Genomic DNA, 15924 nt, shown 5'->3' on the forward strand with positions numbered 1-15924 from the left:
ATTATGTGTGGTAGTTGTTAGTAGTGATACATAAAGGAGGATAGGATGCAATTTTAGGATTGAATTGTAACTTCAATTTTATATGAAGTTGATTTCGAGTTATTGGAAAAAGTGGACGAACAAAAATTGCTGAAAATTGTCTACAGCAAACAGGAATATGGGACTCATCTTTTGGACTAATGATGGAATTAGTCGATTAATTTCTCTTGCCATATTGAAGTACACCACAACTGAATTATAACATACATGTGAAATTTCAGATACTTTCAAAATTACATATTTCTAGTTATGTAAATGTATCCTGGATTCATATGGAAGACTGACACCCGAAATTTAAAGGAAATATTTCCAATTTTTGTAATAATAAACAGATGTATAGAATATTGCTTTATAATTTGAACCTTCGCATCGTATCGTAATACCACTCCTGTTACCTTCATTAAAAATAAAAAAAACTACTTTTTCTATACTTGGTATATACATTTATTTAAAATACGCGTACATCACGCACGCGTGCACACATATACACGCACAAATAGGCAAATTAAATAAAATGTAAATAAGTGTTCCACAGGCACAAGTTGCCAATATAATCGAGTTATACATATGTTTACATACGTTGGAGGTAGACATATGCATGGAAATATCAAATTACCTTATAATATACTTATTTAGAAAATAGTATATTATTGTTACTTTGTTTAAAATATATCTTTTGTTTTTTTTCCATTTCCCTTTTCTGCACATCATTAACTTATTTACAGCATAAATTAATTTCTTCGATTATTCAAGAATGACAATAGTATTTGTACTTTACCATTAAACTAATAATTACTCGTAATTAAAAAATTCTATTTCCCAATACATCTAATAAGTTAAAGTTTATATAAAAATGGGTAGGTGCGCACCCATACCTTACTTCCATTGTAAATTACTTTCTTGCATGTTGATGCAAGAATTAACAAAGGGAACTATATGTATATACATACATGGTTATAATACAGTGTATTCTTTACACCTACTTGCGGGGAGTTAATGCAATACTGAAATTCCAAAGTATTGTGTTTATGTAGATGACATATATAAATAATATACGTATCAAAACATTTCATTGTTTATGAATTTAACAAAATCAATTATTTACGTAGTTTTTAATTTAAAAAGACTGATTATATATCAAATGTTTCTTTCTCGTTTTATACAATTATTAAATAGTGAATGATTATTTAATAATTTAATAGCAAGTAAATATAGAATACCTTAAATATTAAAAAGAAATACATTTAATATCGATTTCATATTTTATATTATACCATACTACAAAACGAATAATATTTATAACAGAGTTGATACGATTATGGCGCCTAAAAATATGGCAGATTTATGTTGAACTTTTTTTAAATTTTAACCAAGAAATTCAATTACTATCATCATCTTTTATACTTATATATGTATAATAGACAGAACAAAGTATCATGGATTAATCTATTTACTCTTTTTTTACGAACATTTTACAATCACTTCCGTTAGTTCTCGAACTGATCCCTATTTAAAATTCATGAGGTGAAATGGACCAAAGAATTCGAAAAACGGTCATACATTTAAAAAGGGGATTAAAAAAATGTCCTATAGAAAAATGGCAACAGACTGACGTTGATTATTGAAGAGAAATTAATTCTAACATTTCAATACGCATACAACATGTTGTGCAACAAAATGGATATTCCACAAAATATTTATCCTCAAATAAAGACTGTTAGTTTTATTCTATAAGGTTAATTTCCATAGTGTTTGGATATTTTTGTGTATTTTTATCTTTCCTACTATTTAAGTAATCGTATACAACAAATAGAATGTTTTTGCATTTTTCTTAACTAGAAACTATACCGAGATGTAGCATAATACATCTGTTTTGTTCATTGTATGTATAGTTAAGATACACAGAATAAGGTCAAAACTATACTGATGTCCGAATATTTGCATGACCGACTGTGTATGTTACCATAAAAGTAGAAGATCAGTGAATGTTTATCTTTATTAATTTAACTAGTGAACGTGTGTACATAATATTTTCAATTCATATTTGCTAATAAAAGTATAGTTTCGTTACTCGTTGTTAGAGAATGTTTGTTTTATTTTCTCGTAAAAAGAAATTGGTCAACTCGGACTATTATATACTAAAATAAAGGGATGTGTTAGTATAATTCTGTTAACCAATCATTAAATGTATTATAATAAATAATTTTCAAAACGTGCTAAATTCTTAAAAATGTACTTTCCATTGCTTGTCGATAATTATTGTTTCGTTTGGTTTTGTCTGGTTTGGATGAGTTATGTTAATGAAACAAGAAATATAGTTCGTTCAGTAACAATTAAAAAACTTGGAACTTTGAAACTTGCCACAAAATGAACAAAATATTATGTGATTCTCATTACACAATAAATATAAAAAACACTTTCACTGAACTCAATTAGTAAGGGGGACAAACACTAGTAAATATAAATGTTTTATAAAAAAATAAGAATTTTAAACAACATTCAATGACGAGACAAATATAGATATGCAATTACAAGTAATCGTATATAATCACTGTAACTTCCACATTCACGGTGACATATACATATGTATATATATATATATACATTAGTATCTTTCCCATTTTATAACATTTTAAGGTAAACGTATTATTTCAAAGATTCCAATAACATGGATGGGTATAATGATCAGGAATTTTGTAATAAATAAAAGGTAACCGAATGCACCAAGAAACTATCAAAATTTAAATAAAAGTGGATAAGGCGGAGAAGATAACGTATATATAAGAAGAATATTAAAAAACAAATATTTGTATCTTAATTTATGACCAATTAACGGATTAATTAATCCATCTCGAACTTATGACTTGAACATATTACTTTGTAGCAGTATAATTAAAATATGTAAAGATCCAGGCACTGCCATGTGAGAGTTAATATAACCATTCTATCGTGTAATTATATTATAATTTATAAATATATATTTACATTTGATAATTTAAATTTCCACATAAATCTATACGACTTAAATGTAGATGCCAAAAAGGAAAATCGATTTTTACTAAATATTAAATTGACGCAGTGTCAGGTAAAACAAAAGTAAGTTTTAATTAATTTCAACAATTTTCCTCGAACTTAACAACTTTTAATTTTACTATATTACAATTTTATAATATAAGTTTAAAATTCATCCTTTTTTTTATTGCATACCATGTGAATATATGTAAATGGAAAATATTAGGGGCGAGCAGGTACCCGAAAATATGGGTCGTGTCGAATATTCGGGACTCGAAACTCTGCTCTAAACTTTTAAGTCTGGAAGCATCTTCCTACATACCATGTAATCAAATATAAAAATTCATAAAAAAAGCATGTGAGAAATTGTATTATTTTACATTAAAGTGTAGAAAGCATAATTTTTCATTTTCTGGTATTAATTTATTTTGTGTGGCTGTAACACTGTAACCAGCGTTGAAATAGTATCGGGAACCAACCGTGTAACATTACACTTCTATACAATCAAAGAAGCATAGCTAATGAGTCTACAGATTTATCCAATTCTGTCTCACTAAGGTTCGATAAATAAACTTGCACCAAGTGATATGCAACCCGAAAATACTAACTGAAATTTTTAGTCATTTAAAAAAGTATGGTTCTTCTACTTTCATTTAAAATAAAACAATTTTTCACACATTGCTTTTTTCCCCGTATGGATTCTTATATTTGATTATACGACAATAATGAAAACGCTCTTCCATAGTAAAAAATTTCAGGTCGGTGAGAAAAATGTTGTTTCAAGTAGAATTTTGGTATTCGAAAATTTGAGACCTGCCCGACCCAATCCGACTCGAGCCCTAGAAAATATCTATAAAATAATTGTACTAGCTGTTGTCCATTTATTTTTATGATTTGACCTTTGACATGATCCTATAGATAAATCTTTCAACGAGTTCATTGGAAACTTAGAACGAAATACTACTTTAAAGAAATGAAAAGTTTCCAAAAAGTTTCCACTTCGATACCCCATTTTTTTCAGTATGTTATATATTTTATGATAACGTACTATTTAACAAAAATATTAACAATTGCGTAAAGTAGATGCTTGAAGAATAACAATTTTTAAAGTTCGAGGAAAATTAAAGTGTACGATGAAAAAGAAATTTTTTTCTGTAAATACTGTGTGTGTGAGCTGCATGTGAAGAAACATGTGTATACGAATAATGTAATATATCGTAACAAAATATTCATCTAAAAATAAAAAAATTTAACGTGTGTGAGAACTAACCTCTTCGCGGAGGCGCGTACAGTATTGTGATCGCGCTCTCCGAATTCACGACAAAGCACCAGCCCTTTGATAAGGGTGCTCGCGAATCTGACCCAGGTGCCTACGCTGTTTCGCAGCGGCTGCTGCACCTGTCCCCAACATACAAATGTGTATAATTCATCTGCATCCACATGTATTAATAATTTTCCAGTCCTCGGCAAGTCAGTTAAGTATCGCTATAAACAATAATAGCGAATTAAAATTTTACTGAGGCCGCGATCGAAACCTAAATTGGTACCTTTTTTCATTACGCGTCTTTCTACACGATTCTGTACATTTCTACTTGGGCACTATTTCTCTTACGCATGTACCAGCATTCAAATAACAATTATAATTAAATAAAGTTTAGCTACTTCGAACGTTAACTCGAGTTCAATTAATTAGTTTTCTTTTTTACCAGTTTACTTTCGATCGTGTCTCTCACACTTGGAATAATGGGAGAGTAAGTTTTACAAAAAAGAAAAAAAAAACTAAAAGTGAAAGGCTTTATGTACATACACAAATGGTTGTATAGAAATTTGATATAAAAAAAATGTATTAATATAAAATTAATACAAAAAATATGCTAATATAAAAGTATTTTGGGTGTTCGTGTTATTGTCTATTATCTTTCTTATCAGAACGATATAAGATAAAAAAACAGATGAAAAGACACTATTTTTTTATAAGAAATACAATAAATCAATTGTCAAAATTTACGATAAATGTTCAATTATAAATGTTTCAAATTTTTTTTAACGAAGAGTCATAGTAACTTTTAACAACATATGACATAGTAACGTTCGTACAGAGTAAAAAGCAAAACTTTTTACATTTCTCTTCAAATTTTAGTTTTAACATATACCGACTTCTGTTTTATTGTTTCATTATAATGTGATATTGTTAAATTTGTCTTTACAGTTATTTTTGTATAATATAAAAATACTTGTAACTCTTGATTAAAAAAAAAATATTGCACACATTTATAATTTGAAAATTATTGGAAATTTTGTTAAAAAAATAGTGAACTTTTTTTCTCTTTCATATCTTTTTTACGACATTCGTTTACAAGAAATAGGTAATAATAATACGAACACTTCGTATGTGATTTGTCTAGGCTGCATAAATTAATACTTATGAAAAATACTATAAGCCATTATTCTGTAATCTAAATTACAATAAAACCTTGTTCCAAAATTAGGCAGTAATCATTTTGGTTGTTTTATATTTTGTGAAATATCTCTCGAATGTTTACAAGATGTGAGCACGCATAATGTAGTAGGAATTTATATTCCTTTTACATAGACTTAAATGTTGAACATTTTGTTAAATAAATTTTAAAGCCATGGAACAATCGAACATACAAAAATCAAGAAATGCTAAGTGTATGTTACATTCCACAAAAAATACGTTCGTATAATACAATTTTTCTCAATATTCTTGCACTTTTAAGGAAACACGAGTATTTTGTACCTTGCATTTATTTCATGCTACTGTTTATTTTAATTTTGTGAATTTTTAAGCATACTAATTTTCAAACTAATTTTAGTCATTGTCAATCATAGAATTATTAATATATTTGCGTGTATGCATACATAAGACTTGGAGCTAGATGTTTTCTATAACAAATATCGAATTTTTTACCAATTTCATTTTATTTGCAAATAAATGCCATAGATATTAATTCAATTTATATACACATGCATACGATGTGGTAAAAATCGCACTATAAGCAAGGGCTAGGCGATCCCCTATATAAAAATAGAACGACAATTAAAAATGAAATTGTTCTTCGCACAACTTGTACTGTAAAAAAAAAAACGAATTTGTAATTCTGTTGATATGTTAATAGTGTTTCATACGATTACTGTATACATTCGCAAGGAGATCTTTGATCTTTCAAGGATTTCGATCTTTGAAGAGGTATATTTCGAATGACGACATTCTGTAGAATATTTTGTTATAATGCATCTTTTTACTTTTTATGTATAAGGAAGAAAAATATTGTAATTGAGATAAATTTTTCAATAATTTTTTGGATAAACATTTTAAGATTCTGATACTACTCATAGTGTACTTTACTAAAAAAGAAAATTTTGTTTCGATACGATTGCATCGAAACGGCTGTATGGATTACAATGAAGCTTTATATTTAACTGCTATATTTTCATCTCAAATTGCTATAAATATATAACACAATGAATGGTAGGCAATGGAAATGTTTATAAATAATTTTCAGATAATGATATTAGAATACAGCTTCTACTTCTACTTTCAAAATGTTTCATATATCAAAATTCGTTGCGTTTCGTAATAAAATGCAAATTAACAAACAAAATACAGTTGGTTCTTATTTATTATTATGAATTAATTTTTGTTTCTAGATTGGAAAACAGGCACATTGTCTTATGTAATTAACACTTATCGAACATTATACATTTATATAAATCATGAGTATTCGCAATTCGTTGCTTAGTATACTTGTCGTTTTGTTTCTGAACATCAATATAACACAGAATGATAAAATAATTATAAGACTACAATTAAATAATTACAGATTAATATAAACTAATTTGCATGATCTGCATCATTTTCTATACAATACTTTTGATAGGATACCCTTAATAACCTTAACTACATACTTACAATATATTATGTAACAGTATTATTTTCATTTCTACAGGGCGTTAAAGTATGTTACTTTGTACACCGACTTCTATTACTTACGATATAGCACTGATAAGAATCCTAATAAAAAATAATTATTGCGATGAAAGAAACTGTATTATACTAGTTCAAAATTTGTTTCACGGGGTAGGATAAAAATAACATTCCAAACGATATCTCCGGCTTATGACAGAAAATTAAAAGAAACATTACTAATACATATTGATAAACGTATCTGAATCGAGGTCTATATTTCAGTCTGTTACTACTCAATATAAAAAAAAATGCTTAAAATGCAGATATTGATGTGTGTTTAAATATTTATAAACATATTTTAGAATTACAAAATATTTTTTTTTCAACACATTTTAAAAGATATATACCTTTCTGTTTTTTTTTCTTTTAAAGATACAAATTGCGTGTATGTACCATCGAAGTAGTTTTAGAATTGTAATAACTTTTTATTTAGTACTTTTAAATACTAATACATGTAATCAACTTTTTAAACAGAACCCTTTATAGCTTAGTCCTATTTAATAAAAATTGTTCAATTACTCAATTCTTCAAAATACCAAATTAATTTTTGGTTCCTTTTACAAATGAAATAATAATTGTTTATGTATACCTCTTTAGAAATATATTTCAGTCGTTATGATTAACAACTTGGACAATCAAATAGAAAGTCACTTTTACATATTAAAAATAATTTGAAAAAAACCCAAGATATATTAAGTATAATACATTTTCTACTGAGATTTATTTTTCGAACTGTATTAGTACTAATTACTTTATCCTGAAAAATTCAAATGGTTATTTGTGTAGACTGTAGAGAGCTATTTGATGAATTTCAATATAAATTTATGATAAGTTTATTTAATTTTAAAAGCAAACAATTGAAAAACAAAATTTTCGGTCAAATGTTCAATACTGAATTATTATATTTCTAACAATATAATGTAACTCCATCGTTACGATAGAGTCGGTCGAAAAGCGGAAAGATCGTACGGGTCGCCAGCACGTGTAATTCAGTAAACACAAGTAAGTTTGATTTTGTTCTCTAGTTTGTAATTTATATTATGAAGAGAATTGAGAAAAAGTTTAAATTGTACAAATTGTTTTTAAAAGCAATTGCGTTTACAATAAACACAAGAAGTCAATGCTGTGCATTTCATCGAAGACACAATCTATGTTGTTCGTTTGACTGGATTGTCTATTAACGAGTATATTCGTAAATAATATGCCAGGGAGAATGAAAGAGATAAAAGATCTACGAAGACAGGAAAAATTAATCAAGATCAGATTGGAGAATAGAGAGGGAAAAAGAAATATTATGAAAGAAGTTACTCAGGTACACGAATATATGAATTGACGATAATTGAATCTGAAAAGAGAGAAAGGTCAAAACAAAGCCGGAGATCATAATGAAGCAGCAATAAAAAAAGAAAGGAAAAAATGTTTAGAATAAGGTATCAGAAGCAGAGTTGGTCATTATTTGAATTGTTTTGAGTAGATGTTTATCTCGGACGATTTTTCGAATAGATTCTATTTAATTAAATATTTTATACGTAGAATAATTATTCGTTATTTGAACAATTCTGTATTCGGATAAATTTTTATTCGAAAATAAAATGCTTATGCTTGATTATTATATGTTATCCGTCGTCCGAATAAAATTTTGCCCAACTCTAATCAAATGATATTATTGAATGGAAAATGGAAGATAAAGAATAAAAAAGTAAATTGTTTAAAAGAGGAGGAAAAAGACTTATGCTACATTTTTTTTTCTATATCTGAAAATTACAGAAATATTGTAAGTGAACAGAGTTTGAACTCCATCCTGTATATCAAAGCAAGTCTAATGAAAAATTCCATGGCTATTAGGTATCTTGACCTTTTAATAATCTATAGTGCGAAAACGAGTAACAGTGCTGATTTATAATATTGTTAAACAATATCGATAGATGTTAACTAATAGTTACTATCGTTTTATTTTTTGTGTGAACATTCAAACACCTTGGTATGTTTGGATTTTTTGCTGTATAACTTGGTTATTTTTATATGAAACATGATCAAAATTATATGCTTGTAAACATGAGCCTACGTTTAATATCAATCAATGTAGCATTAACTTTCACGTTGACTCTCATACGGAGATAATTAAAAGATAAAGTGAATTCGCATTCTGTTACTAGTGCTCAAGATGTTCAACATCGTATTCGTTTAGAAATATTGAAGATTAAAAAAAAGAGACATAATAAAAATGTTAAGTAACGTAAAGAAAAAAATGAAAAAATGTTTAGACTGCAACGGAAGACTATTTGAACTATTGTTGTATCGTAAGTATCGCATGACATCTGTAAAGTATACCAAAATAGTCTAGTACTTTTTAAAATGGTTTAAACTATTAGGTTCAGGGCATAAGTACTTTAATACCTTTTTATAATGATTAAAAGGCTGCATCGAATAGTGCGATCAAAATTATAGGGTTCCATTTAAAAAAAGGATGTAGTTGCAGATTTTAGATGCATCAATGCATAAAAATGAATAAAATCGCATTCAATTTATGCATCGTTCGATGTCGTTTACTTTTGCTTCGCGACAGCTTTTTCTAATTGCGTGGTATACCCCGTATACAATCAAAATTTCAATGCATTTCCCATGATGGCGTTACTAAGATCTTTTGCACAAACCATCTATTATTTGTTTACATAATATATTTACTTTGTAATAAAGTAACTATTGTCAAATATATTCCTTTATACATATTATAAATATGTAATAATAAGATACTATTGGCAACATTAATCCAAATATATATAAAGAAAAGTCTTATCTATTTAAAAAATGTACACATATACGGATTGTAATAGCATTACAATACAAACTGCCACAACGCTAAAAATATTGGTAATTTGTATGAGAACTGATATAATGATCCATTTTTACATTATACCATTAATAGTACTGATTTAAACTATATATGACAACTAAAAGAACATGAATAGAGAAAATAAAAATGTATGAAAATATTTGTCTTTTATTTACAAAATCATTGCTACGGTGTATAAAAAAAAAAAAATACCGTTTCTACATTTAAATATATTCATAATAAAATTCTTTTTTCTCTAAGACAAAGTTATTTACAAAATATTTTTTCACATATCTAATAAATGAGAAAAAAGTTCGGTATATTGTACCTTAATTTCATTTTCTCATGTTTTAAATAATTCAATTTTAATTTACGCACATCAGTCTTTAATTTAACTTCAATTTACTGGATATCCTAACAACATGAGTCCAACTCTATATGTAAATTATGTATTGTATTATTATACAGGATGTTCGGCATCTATATGTCAAAAATTTAAGGGCTGATTCTAGGAGCCAAAATAAGACGAACGTCAAGAATAGTAATTTATTAATTGAGACTTCGTTTAAAAGTTATTAACATTTAAAGATCCGCCTGTAGAACGGCAATCTACAAACAGCTGCGTGCATGCGATAGTGAGTTTCACTCAGCAGACCTTTAAATGATAAAAATTTTTAAACGAAGTCTCAATTAAGAAATTACTATTCTTGATTTTTGTTTCATTTTGTCCTCTAGAATTACCTCTCAAATTTTTGACATATAAATGCCGAACACCCTCTGTACTATAATATTTGACAGCTTATAGTCGATACGAGTATATGTTTTTATAGAATTTATAAAATCCACTATTTAAAATAATGAATAGAAAAATGACAAATAATTAAAACTAATTAAAAATATGAAAATTATTTGGATACAACTGAGAAATATTCTGTTTTCTTTTTACAGTAGTAAGAAATTAATCTTTGCCTAAAAGTACGCAGTTTGGGATTCCGAGCATAGAAAAGTCAAATAAAAAATGTAGATGTGCATACATATAAATCATACTAAACTTTCGTTAAGAAACCGATATTCAGTAAGATTTTGTATAAGTATATTAAGTATTCATTTAATTCTACTTACCAATAATGTAAAAATTTAATAAATAGATATGACATCGTGATACAACTATAACAAGTAATCTTACTTTTTGTTTAAAAAATTTTTATGTCCCAAATCTGAAGCAATGTCGGAAATATATTATATTCTGTAAAAAAAAAACTTAAAATATTTAACAATTGAAAATGAGAAAATGTCTCGCAACAATTAAATTGGTAATCAAACATATTTAAAATATGACACTGATTGAACAATTTTTGTGAAATTCGTATGTAATGTAAGCACTTTTTATCTTCAAAATAAAATCATTATAAAAGTTAAGTATACTGAATAATTAAAAGATATTTTTTATAATCGTGAATGAATATAGACTATTAAAGATTATACGTTCAATTTCATTATGTTTATAGAAATGAAATTATTTTCATATAGAAATAATTGTCCGTTCATAATAGCTCTAATTATATGTACTTATTTATAAAATATTAATATACAGGTATTCAATAATATTAATGAGACAATGTGTCAAATATATCTGTACATTTAAAGTAATTTATCAGTAAAACTTAGATGAAGCCTTACTGATGAGTCCAACTAGTAGATCCAGGACGAAACGCAAAACGGATTGGAGACATAGATGTGTTTCCAAAAACTGCAAAAGGATTTTGGATACATATTTACGTTCCCAATAATGCTCCATAAAATCATAATTCTTTTCATATATTATTCTCTAGGAATAATTGATTTTCTGTTTTATCGTTTATCCTAGTAATTTTTGTATTTGTTGCAATGATCGTATTATTTTAATTGGCCATATTTACCGATATCCTTTCAAATAGCAAACATATACTGTAATGAAATAAATGCACACAATAACGCAATTAGAAGTTCACTAAAATCTACCGAAACAATTTGAAAATAATGTTCTCTGCTTATGAATAATAACGGTGTTTTTAATACTTGTTCTCACGAGAAACTGACTTACTTCAGTTCATAATTTTTACCCTGTATACATACTTATTAAAGATTACGACAATAAATAATGTATGATTTGTTTAATTACTTCATAAATATATGAATATATTAATGCACCAAAGAATCGGACATGTAATAACACATGTACATTCCTCTTTTCGTTCTCTAAAATACAGTAAGTGAAATACAAAGTATGCATGTCATAAAATGTGGCATGTTCGAAAAATGAAAAATGTTTTTTTACGCTTAAAAATATAGCTGTGTACATAAATATGTACTATGACTTCTAGAAGTATTTTTGTTTTGTAACAGATGATATTGCCAAACGATTTAAAGTTATAGAAAGCAACGGCAATTACTTTGTATTAAGTATTTAGTTTACTTTTTTTTTTTAAAATAAACGTAAACTTTTATGGAAAAATTTAGATTATTCATTTCTACACCTAATAATTACCAATAAATAACATTAACATTTTTTAAAATAAATATTTAACGTCACATAGACATCTAGGTCTTTAGCGACAGGTTCCTGTAGTAGGTTTAGAGTTTATGGTATAGACTTGTGTTTACTAGGTATTTAATCGTCATTTTATGTGATTTTGTGTGGTCAGAACGTAATTTGTGATAATCTTGTATTTCTTCCTTTGTCGTTCAAAATTGTCTCCATTCGCATAGGACAAGGATGCATAACTGTCCTTGTCTTTGCGTAATGCATTGTTTATTAGCGTTTCTAGCTTCATGAGTGTCTTGCGGCCGAACTTTACCGTAATGAAACTTTTCTAAAGTTCAATCAGCTATGATCGCTTCATTTTTATCTGCGATTCTAAGTATTTTTATTTAAAATGTTTAATGTGATGTTAGCAACATTTCATTTTTCAAACACACCATACTTATTGAACACACATTTGATCTATACTTTGTACAATAAATGGTAACGAATGTACGTATAAGATTTACGATAGAATAAATGATTTATCATTTTTATATGTGTATATGTGTATATGTGTATAGTAAAAGTTTGATATATTCTCGAAAAGTGGGACCCTAAGTCAGGCACTTATGGAGTTGATGGATCAATTCTAATTATAGAAACAGTCCGAAAAGTACAACGAGTAAAAGGGAAGGAGGTCCTTCTCGGCTGCCGAACTTTGTGATATATCAAGGGGAATCTTCCCTCAGTAGTGGGGATGAACACCGGGCATTTAGGCTGTAGATCAGTTCGGGCATATATCAAATCTTTACTGTATATACATATATAATATCTGCAATGTACGGATCTATAACTGGTAATGGCCACATTGTTGTTTGAATTAAACGGAACATGGTAAAGTTTAATGCCTTTCTGTATAAATACCGACCCGAGCTAACATAAATATACTAAGCATATGCTTCTACAACGTTTGGTACTTTTATCTATCAAGAATTGCTTGTTTTTAAATTATAGGATTTTTCCTGTTCGCATTGTATATATTACATTATATAACTCTATTACTTATTATTAATTTGTTATTTCAGAAATGTGTATTGTATCATTAACGCTCGATTATAATTAATATTAAATAATTATCAAAATTGATACGACTAGTAAATGACTGATTTGATTCTGTCAATATAGGCATTAAATGTCATAATAAAAGTAGTATCAACTAATATTATTACCTGAACAATAACTGAGTTATGTTAACTTCTACTAATTGATAATTGCCAAAATTGTAATTTTCCTATTAATCAGTATTATGCTTTTGCAGTTTCTAATGATAATTTGGTGTGATAATGATAATAATGATGGTGGCAACGAAAGGTAATATAATAATAGCAATAAAAATCATAATGATTAACATTATGATGAACGTAATAAGAAAAACAATAATAATAATATTAATAATAATAATAATAATAATATTGATAATAATAAAATAACAACCAATTACACATGCGACGAAACGACTGGTAATATTAATTATCATTATAGTACACAGATAAACAAAAAAATATACGTATGTATGTATTTTTTTGTTTAATTGCGGAGAACATTCCTTTTCATATCACCCCAATCCCAAAGAATCGAATGAGGAAAGAGTATTTTTATATCAGTGGCTTGAATAATATTAAACACAGAATGTGTCATGCACTTTTTTCATGAGAATTATTTTTTGTATCTTTAGAATTTCAACTTTTAATGTCTTGAAAGTCGCTGTGAAGCACTGACAAAAAAAATGACATTCCATTTAAAAAAACAAAGATGATACTTTGAGTATTTTCCTCACGCCTTCATCTAAAATGAAAATATTTTTATCGTTAGATGTCCACTTGAAAATTAAATAACATTTATACTAAGAAGCATGTTCTTGAAATTTTACATTTTTACATTAATTATTTATTTCTATAAAATTTCTATGTATCTTCTAGTAACAAATATTTTAAATTATAAAGTTAAGTAGTACACCCTATACGTACGAAGCATTTCGTAATACATGGGACCCACTTCAGAGATGGCTTAGCATTTAAAAAAAAAAACAAGATCAATTCAAATTCATAAACATGCATCCTATTTATCTTTGTTTCTAAATTATAACATGTTCTGTGTTGCAATTACTCCTTCAACAAACCATACTAGTACAACTAATTCAATTCGTCTGTTTACAAGCAATGATCAAAATCTTACATACGATCTTACCGACAATTGCGTAAACACTATTCCATAACATTCTACGAGTTATTTTAGTTCGTTCTATATAAAAACATTACGCGACGAATAGCTCTCCCGAATTTGATATACGAGCTTGTCGAAATGTGAATAAAATCTTTTGGATCATATTGATTGTTTGCAAAACGTTCGTTAACAATCCTGAAGTATTCAAACAGAGAATTGAAAATAGATTCCAGAAAATTGTAATAAAATATTTGTTAGTGTGAGATGCAAAAGGTAGTCAATTTGAACTAGCTATAACTGAAAAGTAAGGTAAAATAGGACATATATTTCTATGAACACATTATTTTCAAATGCTAAATTCATTCCTGCGGTGGGTCTCGTAATTACGACGCACCCGTGTAACTTTATAATTATTTTTTTTTTAAGTAAATGGAATTCAATTTATGATATATTTCTACATAATCATCAGCAACACTTGTTTTCAAACGAAGAGCCGTATTTGCTCAATATCATCTAAGTTACTAATTCAGTGTGCCATATATGTATATATTGTATGTATATACATATAATATGTATGTATGTATGTATGTATGTATGTATGCATATAAATGCACTTTTTTCTAAAAAAAAAAAAAAATACGGTTTTGGACAAAGGAGATTCTCCACAAAGAAACGTTTCTCCAAATATCAGAAAACGCAGATACATTTCTTATCATTTGTCTCTTTCTCTCTCTTTTTCTCACACATTCTGGGTTTTCTAGTTTATTTGTGCTGAAAGAACGAGGGAGATCAAAAAGCAGAAATAAAGGTAAAGAAAAATACTCATGGAGAACGATCTTGCAACTAAGATCAGCGAGCAAACAACCCACCAGAATGATCAGCAGTGGTGTATTCCGTGAGGAGTGGCGAGGCTGCCAAGGCTGCATAATTGGCGTAGTCGGCATATGGCGTATAGATTAACCCATGTGGATCACCGGCAGAAAGAAGAGATCCTGGTGGACCTGAGCCGTTCAAAAGAGATGCTGCGGTCGTTGGTACAGATATCCGTGGCGAGAGTATTAGTGGTGCTCCCAATGGAGCGCTGGGTGTTCTCATGGGTGCAGCTAACCCTGGAAGAAGTCGCTGCGTCTCTGCTGCAGCTGCTGCAACGCGTCTCCATTCTTCGTCGCAAGCTGAAATGTCAAATGCTACACTGACTCTAAACTATGTTCAGTTAAGATCCTCTAGGATGTTTAGCTACTATCGAAACAAATAATTGTAGAAACATTAGAAAAGGAAGTTTCACGTGCGTTTTAACAGACTAAAAAAAAGAATAGAAAAAAT

General features: G+C 28.0%; 1 protein-coding gene across 12 annotated transcripts in view; it reads right to left on the reverse strand.

Annotated features, from left to right (window-relative positions):
• How (protein held out wings) overlaps positions 1-15924 on the reverse strand; it is a 50323-nt gene that overhangs the window by 6339 nt on the left and 28060 nt on the right. For 4 of the 12 annotated variants that reach the window (XM_076763926.1, XM_076763918.1, XM_076763914.1 and 1 more), the window contains exons 6-7: positions 15471-15773; positions 4322-4449 (exon numbers count right to left, since the gene is read on the reverse strand). In XM_076763926.1, coding sequence (XP_076620041.1) covers positions 4367-4449; positions 15471-15773 — 386 coding nt within the window. In that variant the 3' untranslated portion in view covers positions 4322-4366. Of the gene's footprint in view, positions 1-711; positions 15789-15924 lie in introns of those variants that run through there. The other 8 variants (XM_076763905.1, XM_076763897.1, XM_076763891.1 and 5 more) reach the window with 5 other exon arrangements.

Source organism: Colletes latitarsis, chromosome 1 (assembly GCF_051014445.1).
Source record: "Colletes latitarsis isolate SP2378_abdomen chromosome 1, iyColLati1, whole genome shotgun sequence".
Classification (NCBI taxonomy): Eukaryota; Metazoa; Arthropoda; class Insecta; order Hymenoptera; family Colletidae; genus Colletes; species Colletes latitarsis.